At 48.1% G+C, this 18,387-nt stretch overlaps 1 protein-coding gene across 1 annotated transcript; it reads left to right on the forward strand.

The window, feature by feature from the left end:
* The first annotated feature begins 5,700 nt into the window (after positions 1-5,700).
* On the forward strand, positions 5,701-18,296 carry ACTL6B (actin like 6B). The gene is made up of 14 exons (XM_081053520.1): positions 5,701-5,839; positions 6,291-6,367; positions 6,567-6,732; positions 7,039-7,139; positions 12,708-12,805; positions 13,450-13,544; positions 13,609-13,715; positions 14,481-14,570; positions 14,731-14,792; positions 14,892-15,006; positions 15,142-15,222; positions 15,322-15,417; positions 15,623-15,709; positions 18,013-18,296. The coding sequence occupies exons 1-14, from the start codon at positions 5,815-5,817 to the stop codon at positions 18,091-18,093; spliced, it is 1,281 nt and encodes a 426-aa protein (XP_080909646.1). The 5' UTR covers positions 5,701-5,814; the 3' UTR covers positions 18,094-18,296.
* Positions 18,297-18,387: the final 91 nt, after the last annotated feature.

Here is an 18,387-nt window from a genome sequence, read left to right on the forward strand (position 1 = left end):
CCTTATAGATAATTTACTTCGATTTCCTCTCAATCTACAGATGGGCAGAGTGACTTCCCTAAAGTCACTTAGAAAACTATCAGCCTAGGACTAGAACCCAATTTTGTTAATCTCTATAGGGCATCTGACTGCTTCCTTTCACTTTGGTTTCTGTGCTGATAAGCTTCCCTGTTTTAACTCATCCAGCAAATATTTGTCAGATCCGTGGTCTATCAGGCACTGTCCTGGGTGCTGAGGAGACAAACGTGAACACATGCACCCTGCTCTGCCTGCTGGGAGCTCACAATTTACAGAGGAAAGAGACTGTATATGATTATTGAAATAACAATTAGTACTGATGTCCTGGAAGTGCCACTTACTGAGAGCAGAACATTTGGGAGGGACACCATCAGTTTTAAGTTGGGACGCGTTAGGTTTGAGGTCCTAGGAGAGGTGCAAGGAAATATGTTCAGTAGGTGGCTGTCCAAGCAGGTCTGGGGCTCAGCAGCAGAGTCTGGGTTGGATTAGAGCCTTGAGAGTGAGTGGCGTTTTAGAGCAGATGAAATCATAAAGAGGTGCAGGGAAAGGACAAGATGGCCTAAGACCAAGCTCTGAGGAGCTCCAATATTTAGAGGTCAAGCAGAGGCAGACAAGCTGCCAAAGGAGAAGCCAGAAAGCTAAGAAGAAAATCAGGAGAATGTGGAGTTCCGGAATCCAAAAGAAAAGAGTGTTCCAAAACATGAATGGTAAATTGTGTTGAATGCTGCAGAGAGATGAAGCAAGACTAGACTGAGACGTGAGCATAGGATTGAGTAACGTGGAGGCCACTGGTGACTTTGCTGGAACATTTGCAATGGATGCTCTGCTTGCAGTGGGCTGAGGTTGAGTGAGAAATCAGGCAGTGGAGACTAAGTGGCCAAGGCTTTGGGAATCTTGGCTTGGAGGGGGTGTAGAAAGGGGCGGCATCGGTGGAAGGAGAATGTGGTATTATTGTATTTGTTTTTGATGGTAGCTACTGGAGTCTGTTTAGATGATAATGGGAATGACAGGTGGTAAGGGGTCGGTGGAGGGAGAGGTGAAGGATACAGACAGGTAGAGGATGACCAGTGGATGACAAATTTGTCTGAGAAATCAGAAGCCCTGGAGCACCTGGAAGAACCTGGCTCTGACAGGTCATGGGACACTTCCTCCTTCCTCTGACTGTTCTTTCTCAGGCGTCTCCTTGACCTTCTTCTCCATGGTGCATTCTGTAAACATTGTTTTTTCCAGGATCCTGACTTCAGCCTCCTCTTCTCACTCTCCATGTTATTCACTGGTGATTTCATCCATTACTGTGTCTTTAACTACCCCCTAATTGCTCATAACTCTCAAACCTCTATCTTCAGCCCAGATGTCTTTCCCCATGTGCAGACTTGGTATATGTCCAACTGCAGACTGAATATCTCCATCTGGATGCTCATAGACAGTGGTGTGCTGGAGTCAGCTTGTGCCAGCTCAGGCCAGCTCACAAGAGCCCATTGTGTACCTCTCTTCCCCACTCCTTGTTCAGTGAAGTCATGTAGACAGTAGTAACTTGTAATCATCATGGTGGGTGTATTTACATCATGGAAATTGGCAAGTGTTTCAGATCAGGGCTCCCCTTTCCAAAAGAACTGGTTGTTAAAACATTTACTACACAGCACTGTTCTCCGACATTTCATACTCAACATATTCAAAACTAAATTAATCTTCAACTCCACCCCACTCTACCCAACCCTACCCCATTTCTGTATCTCTTGGCCCAATTAACAGCACCATGATCCACCCAGGAGCTTCTCACTTCTTTATTGAGCATATCCAAAGGATGGTCAACTAATTAATATAGTCCAAGCTGCTATAACAAAGAGTCCCAAAAATTCAATGACTTAAGTGATAACCCCAAAATATATCCTCCAGATCTGGGGGGGCGTCTCTGCCATTCTCAAAATGTAGTTTCCATCTCTGTGTCCAACGTGGCACAAGCAGCTTCCACTATTATATCTGAATTTCATCCATTGAGAAGGTGGTTGGGGTGGGAAGCACAAGTGTCTTCCTGTTTAAGGACACCACTAACTTCTGCTCAGAAGTTGGCCAGATGCAAAGAAGGCTGGGGAATGTAGTCTCTAGTCATATACCCAGCTAAAACATTATTAAGAATTAAAGAAGGGAGATGGCTATTGATGTAAGGCTAGCAGTCTATGTCACTGGTGGATACATCTTTTCAATTCTACCTCTTGTATATTGCTTAAATCCATCCCTTCTACTGTATACCAACTCCTATCACCTTGATTCTTGCCTATTTCCTGGCTTCTAGGGTAGTCCCTCTCTAATCAACCTACCAAATAGCCGCCAGAGATATCTTTCTAAAATGCAAATTGGATCGTATAACTTTACTGTTCAAAACCATGCAGTCGTTACCCATCAATTCCATGAGAAGGGCCAAACTTCTTTGCATGACACACAGGCTGGGTCTTGTCTCCTCTACTCAAAACGCCTTCCACCCTCACTCCAACTTTACTTCCTTGTCAGCCATGAAAATTCAGGTCATTTTCTCAGGCTTAGTTTCAGTACTGTCTCCCTGACCACACTGTTGTTTGTGCCCCACTGCAATGCTGGCTCCATTCCTATTGCAGCTTGCTGGACTATTTATTTCTGGGCACTAGCCGCCTGTTCTAGGCTAGGGGTTCCCTGTGAAGCCAAAGCACTTGGTTTATCTGGCAGAGGGCTGGGGGAGAACTCTCCAAGCAATGAGCAGACTCTCACAAGATGCCAAGTCATTTCCAAAGTGTGGGGTCTGAGGGTCCTGTCCCTACCACTTTTGACATCATTACCAAGTGCTCAGGTTTGGCCAACCTGAATGCGGGCCTGGAATGTGAGAACTTCCTGATGACTTTATTGAATTGTTTAATCATTTATCTTCCAGGATAGACATTAAACTGGACAAGAGTCGCATCAAGTTATATGAGCCATTTTATTCCCAGTGTCTATCAGGCACCTAGAGAACATCTATGAAATGACTGTAAGCATGGCAACATTTCCCCCAGGATCAATAGTTTTCACAGTTCAAATATCACTTACCAGCTGAGTGATCTTGGGCAAATCACTGAACCTCTCCATGCCTCTGTTCCCCCTGCAAAATGGGGATAATAATTGGGTCATTATGAGGACTAAATTACTTAATATTTGTAAAGCATTTATAACAGTGCCTGGCATATAGTAGATGCTTTGTGTTGGCTAAATAAAAACAGAGTTCAGGCATGAATAAGTTGGTCTTTGACTACTTTTCCAGTTTCATCTCCCCCTGACAGTGGTCTCTGCCACCAACTCCTTTCAGACTGAGCTCCTAACAATTTTCACATATGCCAGAAATGTTCATGTCTCTAGACCTTTGCACATGTTTTTTTTCTGTGTGGAAGACCTTTCCCACTTTGTCCATCAGTTAACCCCTATTCATCCTTCACAATTCAGCTCAAACTTCACTTCTAGAAGCCACCATGGACTCCCAGAGACAGGTGGCCCCTCCCTTCTCTGGGCCGCCATTTCACCCCACTTTCATGCACGTGTGAGCTCCCCACTACACCCAAACTCCCTGAGAGCAGGGATATATCTTAAGCACTTCAGTATTCCCATACTTTGCACAATGCCTCTCACACTGTAGACATAAAAGATGTTTGTTGGATCGATGAATGACATTAATTTATGAATGAAATAAATGAAATAAATTAATAACCTCTTCCTTAACTACTTTCATAATAGAATGGCATGTCAGATACCATGACAAATGTATCTGGTCACAGTTCACTGAGAGGTAAATCAAGTCTAGTTCTGTAGTTAGCCGACCAGCTTTTCCAGCAACCAGGACAGGAAAATTCACTTATCATTATCAGATAGACTACAGATCCCTAACTTATGAATAAGAATATTAAAGACTCAAAAACTCCCCAGGGACGTTCTTAGGACCCAATGTTTAGTGAATAGTCTTGGGTGCCAAACAATTAGCCCAACACTTGATTCTGACACCAAATTGAATCCTCACCACCAGACTCTACAGATGGGAACAGTGAAGCTTGGAGAGGGACACAGAGGTGTTATGAAACAAGGTCATCTGTCACCTGGCTGATAAGAGATGTGAGTTCTAGTCTTGGCTCTGTCCCAACAGCCTGTGTGACCCAAGACAGGGTCCCACCCACCTCTATCTGGGAAAATCCCTGTAAAATTTAGGAGTTGGATTTATATCAGTAAGCTTTCTCCTGCCTGGGGTAGTTTCTGAATGTGAGATTCAGACTGGAAGGTTGGGGAATTAGTGGGAATTGACAGGATGAACTTACAGAAGAAGTGAAGCAACACCATTAAACGTCAAAAAACGGAGAGGTGAAGGCCATGAATAGAATCACTTACCCCTGTAGTGACCCTTTAATTCTCACCTTAGCATTTTGAAAAATAAAACAATGCAGGCACTGAGAGGTTAAGGGGCTTGTCGAATGTATCCAGGCCTCAGTTTATAGAGGTCAATGACTGACCTAAGGTCTCGCAGGAATATTTCAATTCCACAGCTCCTGAGTCAGCTCTGTGCCCTATAGCTCATTCATTCCAATGAAGCCTGGACCCCTCCAGTCTGGGGAGCGATGCCTGGACTCAGAACCAACACTGGGCATGTGAAATACCCACATTACCAGTGGGTAACCGATAAACCAGCTCAAACCATCCGTCCTTTGGCTTGGGATGGGTAGAGTCTCTTCCAGAGTGGTCGTCTGGTGAGCAGAGAACCTTCAGGGGCATGCTGCCTCAAACAGTACCCTCTTCCTCTGCTATCTCTGATCTTAATGCTCCTCCCACCCCCAAACAAGTAGGTGGGAGTGCCCCCAACACGCACATGTATTCACATGCACATTTGCACACACATACATACAGATATGTACACATATACTGACACACACAAACACATGCAGGCACACACCTACACACATGCTCACATGAAAGTCTCACATCTAAGCGAAGCTGGAAGAGGTGCTCCCTCACCTTCGCTATCAGAACTGCTCTGGAGGTGGCCTCATGCCAGGAGTGCAGATGAACCTAGGAGCCTTCTAGTGGTTTCCTTGATAAATGCCTTCTGAGGAGAACATATGAAGACAGAGGGGTAGGGCAAGGAAGCTAAAGCTGCGCGCTGTGTGAATGTGTATACACGTGTGAACACGTGTGTATGTATAAGGCCTGGGCACCAGGGGATGGGCGAGGAAAAGAGGGACCATGAGAAAGACAAGGGTAGAAAGAAACGGAGAAGATGGAGACACCCCCACTCCCGTATCTTTCCCTCTCCTTCCCTTCCCTCCTTCTCCCAGTGATTGCATTCAGGCCTGGATATGGCAGAACATTGCTCAGGAGCCTGACTGAGGATGGACGACTCTCCCGGACTATGGCGCCCTCTCCTCGACTCCACTTTAAAAAGTAAGGGAGGTGGGGCCCCATCCGTCATCCTTCAGAGTACTGGTGTCTGGATGGACAAAGTCTCCATCTCTTGAGTACGCCTGCGCTCTGCTTGTCTCTCCATTAGGGTCAGTCTCAACGTCCTAGCTCTCGTCCCGCTAGCCCCCTCTCCGCCGCCTTCGGTGGACGCGTCTGGCCCTTTAAAGCAGCGGCCCCCGGCGGGGTTATTGTCTCGCCTCACAGCCAATCCGCGGTGCTATTGGGGGCGGGGGATCCGGCCTCCCGATTGGCCGCCCCGCGCCCCGCCCCTACCAAGATCCCGGGAGCTGTCCGGCCGCCTCGGTGCTGATCCCGCCGCCGCCCACGGGCCGAGGGCAGCGCTAAGAGGGCACTATGAGCGGGGGCGTCTACGGTGGAGGTGAGCGAGCCTCCGGCATCGGGCTTCCCAGCCTGAAGAGGCCTCACCTGCAGCCCTGCGCCCCGAACCCGCGCGACCTAAGCTCTGGCCACCCCGGGGCCCGTCACCTCCGCGCCGGGGTTTGGGTCCTGCGCCACTCCTACTTTCGGTCCTCCCCGGACGCTCGCTCTTACCGGGCCCAACCTCTCCACAATTCAACCCACCACCGCCCGACCCCCCGGCCCTTTCCTTCCCAGAAAAGAGAGTGGCTTAAACAAGGCCATTGAGCAAGAAGGGACTCTCGAGGCATGACCCCCACTCTCAGGATCCTGGACTCCAGGCCGAGCTCCCATCTGCCCAGGCGGGTGTTAAAAGTGGCAAGACTGTGGCTCTGCCCTGACCTCCCCTCGGAGCTATACAAGGGCAGAGAGTGTGGGTGAGACCCCCCTCACAATCCTGTCTCCCCGCACAGATGAGGTGGGTGCGCTGGTCTTTGATATTGGCTCCTTCTCAGTCCGCGCTGGGTACGCTGGAGAGGACTGCCCCAAGGTGAGCCTTCCAGACCTAGGGGCTCCTAGGGGCTCCGGACTCCCCTCCAGGCTTCCCTGTGACCCAGGGCTCTCACAGCCCAGAGAGCTCTGCTGAGCGGGGAATGTGGGGGTAAACCGAGGGGCGGGCTGAGGGCCCTGCCTTGTGCCCGTACAGGGTCAAGAGGGTTCTCCCTCTCCCTGCCCATTCACCCCTCCAGGCTGACTTCCCCACCACGGTGGGGCTGCTGGCCGCGGAGGAGGGGGGCGGGCTGGAGTTGGAGGGGGAGAAAGAGAAGAAAGGAAAGATCTTCCACATCGACACCAACGCCCTGCATGTGCCTCGGGATGGAGCAGAGGTCATGTCACCCCTCAAGAATGGCATGAGTAAGGGGCCCCCACCCACCGCCTTTTGACACAGATCTGGAGCCCACCCCATAACCTGGGACGCAACACCCCACACCCATGGAGTTTTCTTTGCAACTGCCAAGTCCCAGGGATCCCCTCCCTGCTTCCCACAGCTGCCTGGTTCCCAACCCAGGGGCCCTGTCAGATACCTGAGAAGGGGGGATTTCTGCTACAGCTGGTCTCATTTCCTCTTCCCTGGACTTGGTCTTTCCCCTTCCTTTTCTACCTGTGTCTGGACCCCTGCCTACCCACTCTCATCTCTTCCTGCTGGTCTCCTGACCCCAGTCGAGGACTGGGAATGCTTCCGTGCCATTCTGGATCACACCTACAGCAAACACGTCAAGTCTGAGCCAAACCTGCACCCAGTGCTCATGTCTGAGGCCCCGGTAAGTGCCTCATCAAGCCCTTAGTCCAGCCCAGGGCCCACCATTCATCTCTCTCCTCTGCCATGCCATCAATCACTCCACCTCAATTTTCAGACTTTCTTTCCAACTACATCCACTTTCCTTCCTCCCTGATTTAGTCTCCATCTCTCTCCTCCTATTCGATCCACTCACCCTTTCCCCAATCAGCCTTATCCACTACCCTCCCCCCCAAAAAAAAGTCCTTTTTTGAACTTTTAACTTAAATTTTTGTCAATATTATATATGTACATAAAGTATGTTAAGAAAAAATGCCATTTATGCTCCTCCTTCAATTTCGTCTTTCCACAGGCAACTGCTTTTCTCTCTTTTAGCTAACTTTTTTTGTCATTTTTCTTTCATATTCATGAATATTACACTTAAATTGATGCTTATGGATTTTTTTAAGTTTTGGCATTATCTATAGATTTCTGATTATAGAAAATAGGCATTTAGCTCTCTTTCCTCCCCTAACCCTTACCACACATGATTTTTCACTCCTACCTTCAAGTACAGTTGCATTTTAGGTTTTTAAAAGATCCATATTCAGTATTTACACTGCTGCTATTATTATGTATGCTAATCAAGGCTGAGTCAGGCAGTAAACTGTGGTTACTTTTCCTTTCCTGAATAACCTTTTGTTTTTCCTAGAACTGAAAATTGTCTTGGTTTTTATTTTGCATAGTTTTCTATCTACTTAATAATGTGACCCTAAATTATTCATTAGTTATTTATATTTTTCTCAAAACATTAGTTCCTTTAGGTATTCTATCAATTTCATCTTCTTGAAGAAAACTCTCCAAGAACCCACTGCTTTGTTCCACTTTGGACTGGTTGCTTTCTACTCGGAGGACATAGCTATCATTCTGACATCTCCCTTCATCATCATTTTAGGGAATTTCTTTGTCTCTCTCCTGTGTTAGAAGTCCTGTTTCCTGTATCTTATGACTCCCTTAGTTTCAGGGAGCACATTCTCCAGTAACTGCCTTAGGAAAGTCATGGGAAGTAAACTTTTTTGAGACCTTGCATGTCTGACCTTGCATTGATAGCTTAGCTAGGTATAACACTTCAAATTGGAAATCAGTTTTCTTCAGAATATTGAAGGCACTTCTTCATTGTCTTCCAGAATCTATTGTTACCATCAGAAAGGCTGAAAATATCCAAATTCCTGATCCTTTGATGTAATTTTTCTTTCTGAAAGTTTATAGATTTTTCACTTTGTCTTTAGTGTTCTATAATTTCACATTATATTGGTTTATTTTCACCCATTGCTCTAGACACTCAGTATGTCCCTTCAATCTAGAAACCTATGTCTTTCAATCAGTGAAAAACTAGTTTAGTAATTATTCAATTCAGTAATTTAAATTATTTATTTATCTCAATTTTCTGTTCTATCTTTTGGGAAATGTTATTATTTGAATTTCACACATCCTGAACTGATTTTCGAATTTTCATCTTTTCTCTTATGTTTCCATCTCGTTTTCTTTTCCTCAAATTTCTAAGATATTCCTTCAGATTTATTTTTTAACCCTTCTATTTTTTATTTTATTTTTATTAGTTTCAGATATACAAAACAATATAATAGTTAGACATTTACAACCCTTCACAAAGTGATAATCCTCTTCCCCCAAACTACTCTTCCCCCAAACTACTTCCCCTCTGACATCGTATATAGCTGTTACAATTCCATTGACTCTATTCCCTAAGCTGTACTCCACATCTGTGACTATGTAGTATGTGTGTGTGTGTGTGTGTGTGTGTGTGTGTGTATATATATATATATATATATACACACACACACACATATATGTATATATGTATATTTGTAGTTGACATTCAGTATTATTCAGCTTCAGCTTCAGGTGTACACTGCAGTGGTCAGGCATCTACACTGTCCATGAAGTTTTCTCACTAATAAGACAAGTGTCCATTGGATACCCTACAAAATCTTCACAACATTATTGATTATATTCCCCAAACTGTTGTATTCCCATGGCAATCTTGTGCTTACCAATTTGTGCTTTCTAATCCCCTCACCTTCTCTCTCATCCCCACTCCCCTCCCATCTAGCAACCCTCAGTTTTTCTCTATATTTCTGAGACTGGTTAGTTTCTGATTAGTGTGCTCATTTACTCTGTTCTTTAGATTCCGCACATAAGTGAGATCATATGGTATTTGTGTTTCTCCGTCTGACTTATTTCACTTAGCATAATGTTCTCTAGGTCTGTCCATATGGTTGTAAATGTTAACCCTTCTATTGAGGTTTTCATTTCTGATCCTGTGTTTTTAATTTCCAGGAGCTCTTATTTTATTACATGAATGTTACCTTTTATTTTTTTTTAAGATTTTTATTGGGGAAGGGGAACAGGACTTTATTGGGGAACAGTGTGTACTTCCAGCACTTTTTTCCAAGTCAAGTTGTTGTCCTTTCAGTCTTAGTTGTGGAGGGCGCAGCTCAGCTCCAAGTCCAATTCCTGTTGCTAGTTGCAGGGGGCGCAGCCCCCCAGCCCTTGCGGGAGTCGAACCAGCCACCTTGCGGTTGAGAGGATGTGCTCCAACCAACTGAGCCATCCGGGAGCTCAACAGCAGCTCAACTCAAGGTGCCGTGTTCAATCTTAGTTGCAGGGGCCAGAGCCCACCATCTTTTGCGGGGCTCGAAGAATTGAACTGGCAACCTTGTGGTTGAGAGCCCACTGGCCCATGTGGGAATCAGACCCGCAGCCTTCGAAGTTAGGAGCATGGAGCTCTAACCACCTGAGCCACTGGGTCGGCCTGAATTTTAGAGCATCCTATTCTTGTTTCATGGGTGCAATATCATCTGTTATCTCATAAGGATATTATAAGTTGTGTTTTTGTTTTTGGAAGTTTTCATCTCTGTATAAACTGTTCTTCCAAGTTGCTTTTTTTCTGCCCTTTTTGGAGGGTCTCTCTCATTTTAGAGGCTTTTCTTAGGTGTCTGCAACACCTTGCTGTCCACTTATGTTTAAGGGGGAGGACTAAAAAGCTGATTGGAAGCTGTATGATCTTTGCTATAGGTTGATCTGAGTGGGATGTTTGTTAGACAGTCTATGGTAATTGGAATCTTGAGATCTTTGATGTAACCCACAGGAAAGACTTCCACCCTAAACACAGGCCTGGCCACCCCTGTTCTGAGAACCAAGTGAGGGAATAAGGCTGATGTTTTCAGGATTCCATATGTATGGCATCACTTAATTGCCCTATTTTTCTTTCTTTTTTTTTTTTATTGGGGAAGGGGAACAGAATTTTATTGGGGAACAGTGTGTACTTCCAGGACTTTTTTCCAAGTCAAGTTGTTGTCCTTTCAATCTTAGTTGTGGAGGGTGCTGTTCAGCTTCAAGTTGTCCTTTCAGTCTTAGTTGTGGAGGGCGCAGCTCACCTCCAGGTCCAGTTGCCGTTGCCATTGCTAGTTGCCCACCATCCTTTGCGGAACTCGAGGAATTGAACTGGCAACCTGTGGTTGAGAGCCGGTGCTCCAATCAACTGAGCTACAACTCAGCTCAAGGTGCTGTGTTCAATCTTAGTTGCAGGGGGCGCTGCCCACCATCTCCTGCAGGACTTGAGGAGTTGAACCGGCAACTTTGTGGTTGAGAGCCCACTGGCCCATGTGGGAATCGAACCGGTAGCCTTCAGAGTTAGGAGCATGGAGCTCCAACCGCCTGAGCCACTGGGCCGGCCCAATTGCCCTGTTTTAAGTATGGTGTTCTCACTCCCAACTGTATCAAGTGTCTGACCTGTTCAGAGATCCAAAGTTTTACTCCATCCTGAGTAAACTTTTTCATTTTCTGCTGAAGTTGGTGTGGGTAATAGCTCAGTGACACAGAATTGGGGAGAGAGTTTAGGGATCTGTTACTTAAATAGTTTTAAGTAATCTTTTTTTAACTTTCCCTTCATCTCCACTTCCAGAGATACCTGAAACTCCCAATTCCTGAGCCCTGTGGGTATTCTGTGATTTAACACGGGTTATTCCTGTTTTTTTTTCCACTACTGGCTTAGGAGTCAGCATTCTTGAATCTGTTAAGTCAGTTACCACTCACATATCTGATTTCTAACCTGCAAAAATATGCTGCCATTTTCTCCTTTCTTATTATTTATTCACGGTCCTTGAAGGATCTCTCTCTCTCTCTCTCTCCTTCCCTCCCTCCCTCTCTGAGGTAAAATTCACATAGCACAACATTAACCATTTTAATGTTAACAATTCAGTGCCATTTAATACATTCACAATGTTGTACAACCATCACCTCTATCTAGTTCCAAAACATTTTCACCCCCAAAGAAAATCCATTTTCATAAAGCAGTTTCTCTCCACTCCTCCTGCTCCCAGCTCTTGGCAACCATCAATCTGCTTTCTGCATGTATGGATATATCTATTCTGGATTTTTTGTATGAATGGAATCATACATTATGTGACTTTTTATGTCTGTATTCTTTCACTTAGCATGTTTATGAGGTTCATCCACGCTGTAGTATTCTTTATTATGTAGTATTTATTATGTAGTATTCTTTATTATGGCAGAGCAATATTTCATGTTGTAGTATATATCGATACATTATTATTTACTGTCTGAGTAATAAATATTCCATTATGTGGATATACAACAATTTGTTTGTCCATTCCTCATCGATGGACATTTGTGTTGTTTCCATTTTTGGCTATTGTGGATAGTGCTCCTATGAACATTTATGTACAAGATTTGTTTGAGTACCTGTTTTCAGTTCTTTTGGGTCTATAACTAGGAGTGGAATTGCTGGGTCATATGGTAATGTTATGTTAAACTTTTTGAAGAACTGCCAGTTATTTTCCACAATGGCTGAACCATTTACCTTCCCACCCGCAATGGACAATGGTTTTAATTTCTCCACATCCTTTCCAATGCTCGTTATTTTCTGTTTTGTTTTGTTTTGTTTTTTAATTATTGTCACCATCCTAGTGGGTGTAAAGTGGTATCTCATTGTGCTTTTAATCTGCATTTTCCTAATGGCCAACAGTGTGAGCATCTCTCTATGTGTTCCTTGGCTTCTGTGAGTTTACGTCTTTTTAAATTGCCCCTTTATTATAGTTTTGCTGAGAACTTGGAAGGGAATAAAATTAGATGTTTGTATTCAATCCACCATTTTTACCCAGAAATCTTCTTCTCCAGCTTCTTGCCTCTGAGATGATTAGAATAGAAAGAAGAGAAATGTTCTGGGGCTTAGAGGAGACTGAAGTGTGTATATTGTACAATAAAGAACACTGGGCCAAGAGTTAAGAGACTATGACTCTAGAATCAGCTCTGCCAAGAACTTTCTCTGTAATCTTGGGCAAGTCACTATCCCTGTTTGAGTTTTGTCTTCTCCAGCTGGGTTTGGATTGTGATCTTTAAAATTCTTTATAGTTCTCACATTCTAAAGATTTATGAGGGTCTAGGGGGCTGACCTCTGTTCCCAAAGTTCTTTTTTGTTTGTGTGTATGTGTGTGTGTGTGTGTGTGTGTGTACGTGCATGGGTCTGGGCCTCTCCATTCCTGAATCCTCCTCTCCTGCACTTTCTCCCCAGTGGAACACACGGGCCAAGCGGGAGAAGCTGACGGAGCTGATGTTCGAGCAGTACAACATTCCTGCCTTCTTCTTATGCAAGACAGCTGTGCTCACTGCGTATCCTCTGGGTTGAGCTGCTCCACCTGGGCGGAGGGCCAGGGTGGGGTGCGTGGTGTGCTGAACTGAGGGCTAGGCCTGATTCTATGGAGATAAGGTCCTGGATGGGTAGACACCCCCCTAACCCTTATTAGTGCAGATATCTCCTGTGGGCTAAGTACCTTAGACCCTGTGGTGGCCAGATCAGCAGCCCCTTCCATTTCTTTGGAAGAGAGAGATTTGGGCCAAGTAGACAGCAGGGGCTGGGGCTGGGGCTGGAGAGAGGAGGGAGGGGTCCTTGACACTGAGGAGTTTCCTTCCCAAACAGCCAATCAGCATTCCTTTTTTAAAGGATCTGCCTTGCATTGAACCCTGTGCTAGGCACTATGGCAATATGGCCCCTAATTTCAGGGAGCCCATAAGACATAGACCAAGACTAAAGAGAGGCTGGGAGCTCAGAAGGAAGGAATAGAGAAAGATGTAATTCAGACAGCGAAGCAGTGAGAGGGGTCTCAGGAGCCTTCCTCCAGCAGATAGGTCACAAACCAGGATTGATTTGCAGACTGGGAATGGACCCTAGGAGAGAAGAGAGTGACTAGGTCAGGCCTGGTGCCAGCCCCCTCCTTTGGTGCTGCTGTCTCTTTGACCTACCCATCCCATGCCAGCTTTGCAAACGGACGCTCCACGGGCCTCGTGCTGGACAGTGGGGCCACCCATACAACAGCCATTCCAGTGCATGATGGCTACGTCCTGCAGCAAGGTGGGGCCTCGGTAGGGGTCGGGGTGCCTTGGGGGACCAGACCTTGACACCCCTCCCCTTTCAGGCATCGTCAAATCACCCCTGGCAGGAGACTTCATCTCTATGCAGTGCCGGGAGCTCTTCCAGGAAATGGCCATCGACATCATTCCGCCTTACATGATCGCAGCCAAGGTGGGACCTCTGGGGTGTCCTGGGCACTCACCCTATAACCCACTGACCCATCAGATATCAGAGCCGGGAGCAGCAGGGCCCCCAAAGGACCCTGGATCCAGTTCCTCAATTTACAATCAAGGCATCAGAGATCCAGACAGGCTGAGGGATGTGACCCAGGTCACACAGCCAGGTGGTTGCAGGATGTGTAGGGCCGGTGTGGTGAGTTGTGGGGTCCGATAGACCCAGGTTCAAGATCTGCTTCTACCATGTAAGAGCTGTGTGACCTACAGCATGAGACTGAAACTCCCCATGCCTCAGTTTCCTCCCATGTAATGTGGAATCACAGCACATAGGGCTGCTGTGAGTGTTATATGAGATACTGCATGTAAGGGTCCGCCCTGGACACCATCCCCCCCCCCCGCCACACACACACACACACACACACACGCGCGCGCGCGCGCACACACGAAACATAAACAGAGCTCAGTAAAGGCTGTTTCCTTAGGTTCTGGTTGCACTGTATTCCCCATGCCCTCAGCTTTCTCTGAGTCTGGCCTTTCAGACCAGCTATAGTCGATTCATGCATGGCATACATGGAGACAGGTTCTCCCCATTGTCTCTTCTCTAACAGGGAAGGGGAGAAACAGCTTTTATGGGCAACAGAACAGAGATCCCGGTGCCCATTAGCTGCAGAGCCAGCAAGTGCTACGAATGCAGGTGTGGTCAGAGTGGGCTGGGCAAGTGTGGGATGGGGAAGGGTGCTGATAGGTTGTGCCCCCACAGGAGCCTGTACGGGAGGGCGCCCCCCCAAACTGGAAGAAGAAGGAGAAGCTACCCCAGGTTTCCAAGTCCTGGCATAACTACATGTGCAATGTGAGGCACTGGAGAGGGCCCCCTGAAACACCCTGCCCTCCCCAACTCCCAGCCCCCCCGCCATGAGTAGAGAGGAAGGGACAAAGGCCCTGGAGCTGGGATGGGGCTGGGGGGCCTGAGGGCTCCGGCCCTCACCATCACCACGTCCCTGGGTTCTCAGGAGGTGATCCAGGACTTCCAGGCATCCGTGCTGCAGGTGTCAGACTCTCCCTACGATGAGCAGTGAGTGGGGCCCGCAGTTGGGGGGTGGGAAAGAGGCTCAGGAGGGACCTCTTGTCCTTTGTGAGCACTCTCGACAGAGTGTCCCTACTTCCTGGGCAGGGTGGCTGCGCAAATGCCCACAGTGCATTATGAAATGCCCAATGGCTACAACACAGACTATGGCGCTGAGCGGCTCCGCATCCCTGAGGGCCTGTTCGATCCCTCCAATGTCAAGGTTGGGCTGGCGGGATGGCACTGGGGTGGGCTGGCTGGGGTCTCCTGATGCTGAGGTGTGGGGGAGGCTGGAAGGGTCACAGGAGTCTGAGGAGAGGGGCAGAGGGCCCAAAGCCCACGTCACCTTTCTCTGCAGGGCCTGTCGGGAAACACTATGTTAGGTGTGGGTCATGTGGTGACCACCAGCATTGGCATGTGTGACATCGACATTCGCCCGGTGAGGCCTGAGCCTGTGGCTGAGCAAAGGGGCCCAGGAAAAGTGGGGAGACAGGGAAGGGCTGTTCCTTGTCTGCTCACTCCTCTTCCCTGCTCTCAGGGCCTGTATGGCAGTGTCATTGTCACGGGCGGGAACACGCTTCTTCAGGGTTTCACTGACAGGCTCAATCGAGAGCTTTCCCAGAAGACCCCACCGGTAGGAGCCCACCCCCAGCCAGGGTCCCGGTCTCCAGTCCTGGCTTAGCCCTTTAGGACCAAGTTCTCCCTCCTTCCCAAACACCTATCGTTCTGGCCACCAGAGTAGACCCCTCCCCCTCTGGCTTCCCAGTCTTCCCCACCCCAAACCTTCTCCTTCCTCGGAACCCAGGTGTCTGCTTCCCCTAGCCCTTCTTTCCCCCCAGAGCATGAGACTGAAACTCATTGCCAGCAACAGTACCATGGAGCGCAAATTCAGCCCCTGGATTGGGGGCTCCATCTTGGCCTCACTGGTGAGTGGACAGGGGCCTGTCCTAGCTCTGACTACAGAGAAGGGGCAGCCCCACTGCCTCGCCTGCCTCCTCATTTATTCACACAACCAACATTTAGTTTTGAGGAAGGGCAGTCAGTGCTCCCAGAGGGATGAATTCTCCATCAGGACACAAATCAGGGAGCAGAGGGACAGGAAGTTGGAGAGGTTGGTTGGGACAAGGTTTGTGGCCTGTGTGCCAGGGTGAGGCACCCACTGTACTCAGCAGAGAGGAGACATGACAGGCTGGGGCAAGGCAAGGTGATGGTTACAGACATGTTTGGGAAGACTATGTCTCTGGGGACCGGGGAGTGAGCTGGATGAGAGGACACCTTGCATGGAAGCTCTGTTGTCCTAGAATCATAGAGTGGGTAGAAGTGGGTGGAGGGAGGAGAGCAAAGGCCAAACAGAGAAGGAGGCAGGCCGGTTGGTTCTGGGCAGTAGGTGGTGAGTTCAGTTTGGACCTACTGCTGGGCAGAAGAAGAACGTTGAGCAGGGAGCTGGAGATGCAAAATGCATCTGGAGGTGTCAGTCACATAGGGGAGACGGCAAGGCCATGGCAGGACAAAGAGGACATCCACTGGAGAGGGAGTCCCCAGGGTCAGAAAGGGAGGAGACTAACAATCGAGTTAGTTCAAGGCTGGGAGCATGTTAGCTATACAGCTATTGTGCGCCTCCTGTGTGCTGGAAGTGGACACAAAGCCTGAAAGAATCCTTGCCTCCATGAGCACGGACACTCTAGAAGCCAAGACCATTACACAGAAAGTCACCACAAAGTATGGGAGTGTTCCTTTAAGGGAGGACCTGATCCAGCTCAGGTGTCATGAAGGGCCTGTAAGGCGCATTCAAGCTGACAGAGTAAGAACTCACGAGGCAAAGAGGGAGAGAGGGTATTTGGACCATGGGATTGGCAGGCAAGGCCCAAAGCAGAGGCCATATGAGTTTAGGAAGCTCACTGGGGCTCAGTGGTCTCCACTGTGCCTGGAGTTTGACAGAGGAGTGGTTTTGGGGTGGAATTGGGAGCTTATCAGAGGTCTGACTGGCAGAATGTGGACACCGGCTGTAAGAGGTAAGCCGGAAGGCGTCCAAGATGACGCTCAGGATGCTAGCTTCTGGCAGATCTGTGCGATAGGAACGTAAGGACAGCCACATATGCGGTGTCAAGTTTTCTAGTAGCCAAAAGAATCCAAAGAATACGGTGGAAGTAAGTTTAAAGAATATATTTTATCTAATCTATCAAAACATTATTTCAATGTGCGATCAATAGAAAAATGATTGATATATTTTACATTCTTTTTTCTGGACTTAGTCTTCAATATCGAGTGTTTATTTTACACAGAGCACATCTCAGTTTAGACCAGCCCCCTTTCAAGTGCTCAATAAGCACACGTGGCGGCTGTGGTCCCTGTTTTGGACAGCGCTCCTGTAGAAGGTGAAAAAGACCACAGAGGCAGGGTTGGGCCAGACCTGGGGAAGACAGAGAACTCAGTGGTGGACATGTTAAATTTGAGGTTCTGAGGGATACTCAGGGAGAGGTGTCAGCTGAGTATTTGGGTGTGGTACTCAGCTCCGAGATCAGCAAGGGAAAAGGGGGGGTTGGGGAGGATTTAACTCCCGAGCAGAATCCAGGAAACCTTGTTCTGTGAGGCAAGGAGAGAAACAGGCAGAACCAGGGACACAGACACTAACTTTCAGGCAGAGACAGAGGAACCACCTAAGAGAAGGGACACTCTGGGATGTCCAGTGCAGGAGACCCTCAAGCGGCAAGTTTCAACAGGGGTGTGGGGATGGGGCGCCAGAGTGAAGACAACTCCATCGCTAGTTAGGTGGGGCAGAAATGGTGAGGGTGGAGGAATGATTTATTTCTTGGGAATGAGAGAGAGTGACAGGGTACCTGGTGGAGGAGGAGCGTGCGTGTGTCTGTGTGTGTGTGTGTGTGTGTGTGTGTGTGTGTGTGTGTGTGTGGTGTTGGGGTGCTGGTTGACTGGCCTGGGGCTGGCCCAGGTCACACAGGTGCGCAGGAAATACTTGTTGAATAAGTGAATCAATGTTATGATTATGTTATGATTGACCTATAAGAAGAGGGGTATTAGCCCTCCGAATATGAAGGAGTTGGTGGGAGAATGGGGGCGGGAGGTCGTTGCAGGAGGGAGGTGGGCCTGAGGGGCCGGGAAGGCCAGGAGGAGGGTTTCCAGGCGCTGAGCCTGCACGGGTGGAAAGTGGGGAGGCGCTTCCCCACACTGTTCCAGGGCCTCCCTGACCGTAGATGTTGTCCCCCGCACCCAGGGCACTTTCCAGCAGATGTGGATCTCCAAACAGGAATACGAGGAGGGCGGAAAGCAGTGCGTGGAGCGGAAGTGCCCCTGAGGTCTCCCCCTCTTCAGGCCCGCCGCAGCGGTGGGGGAGGGGCGGAGGGGCGCTCAAAGGAGGAGACGGTTCCTCCCCCCCTCCCCCGCCTGGCCTCTTCTAGCGCAGATCGAAGCCCCCATCGTCCCTTTCTCTTTCCCATCCCTCTCGTCCTCTTAGATTGTGATGTTTCTGGGTTGAAAGGAGTAAAAATGTTTTACGGGAAAAAAAAAGTTTGGCCTCCCGGGGAGTGGAGAGTGGGTGCAGGGGTCTGGGAGTTGGTGATGGGGGGGCCACACCTACATCCATTCGTGA

The sequence above is a fragment of the Rhinolophus hipposideros genome (genome assembly GCF_964194185.1).
Source record: "Rhinolophus hipposideros genome assembly, chromosome: 7".
In the NCBI taxonomy this organism is placed as follows: Eukaryota; Metazoa; Chordata; class Mammalia; order Chiroptera; family Rhinolophidae; genus Rhinolophus; species Rhinolophus hipposideros.

Excerpts from the sequence above, each read along its gene's own strand:
- ACTL6B (XM_081053520.1), top strand. The coding sequence starts at position 5,815 with ATGAGCGGGGGCGTCTACGGTGGAG. Across the intron at positions 5,840-6,290 it reads CGGGGGCGTCTACGGTGGAG|ATGAGGTGGGTGCGCTGGTC; the intron begins GTGAGCGAGCCT and ends CTCCCCGCACAG. Across the intron at positions 14,571-14,730 it reads GGCATAACTACATGTGCAAT|GAGGTGATCCAGGACTTCCA; the intron begins GTGAGGCACTGG and ends CTGGGTTCTCAG.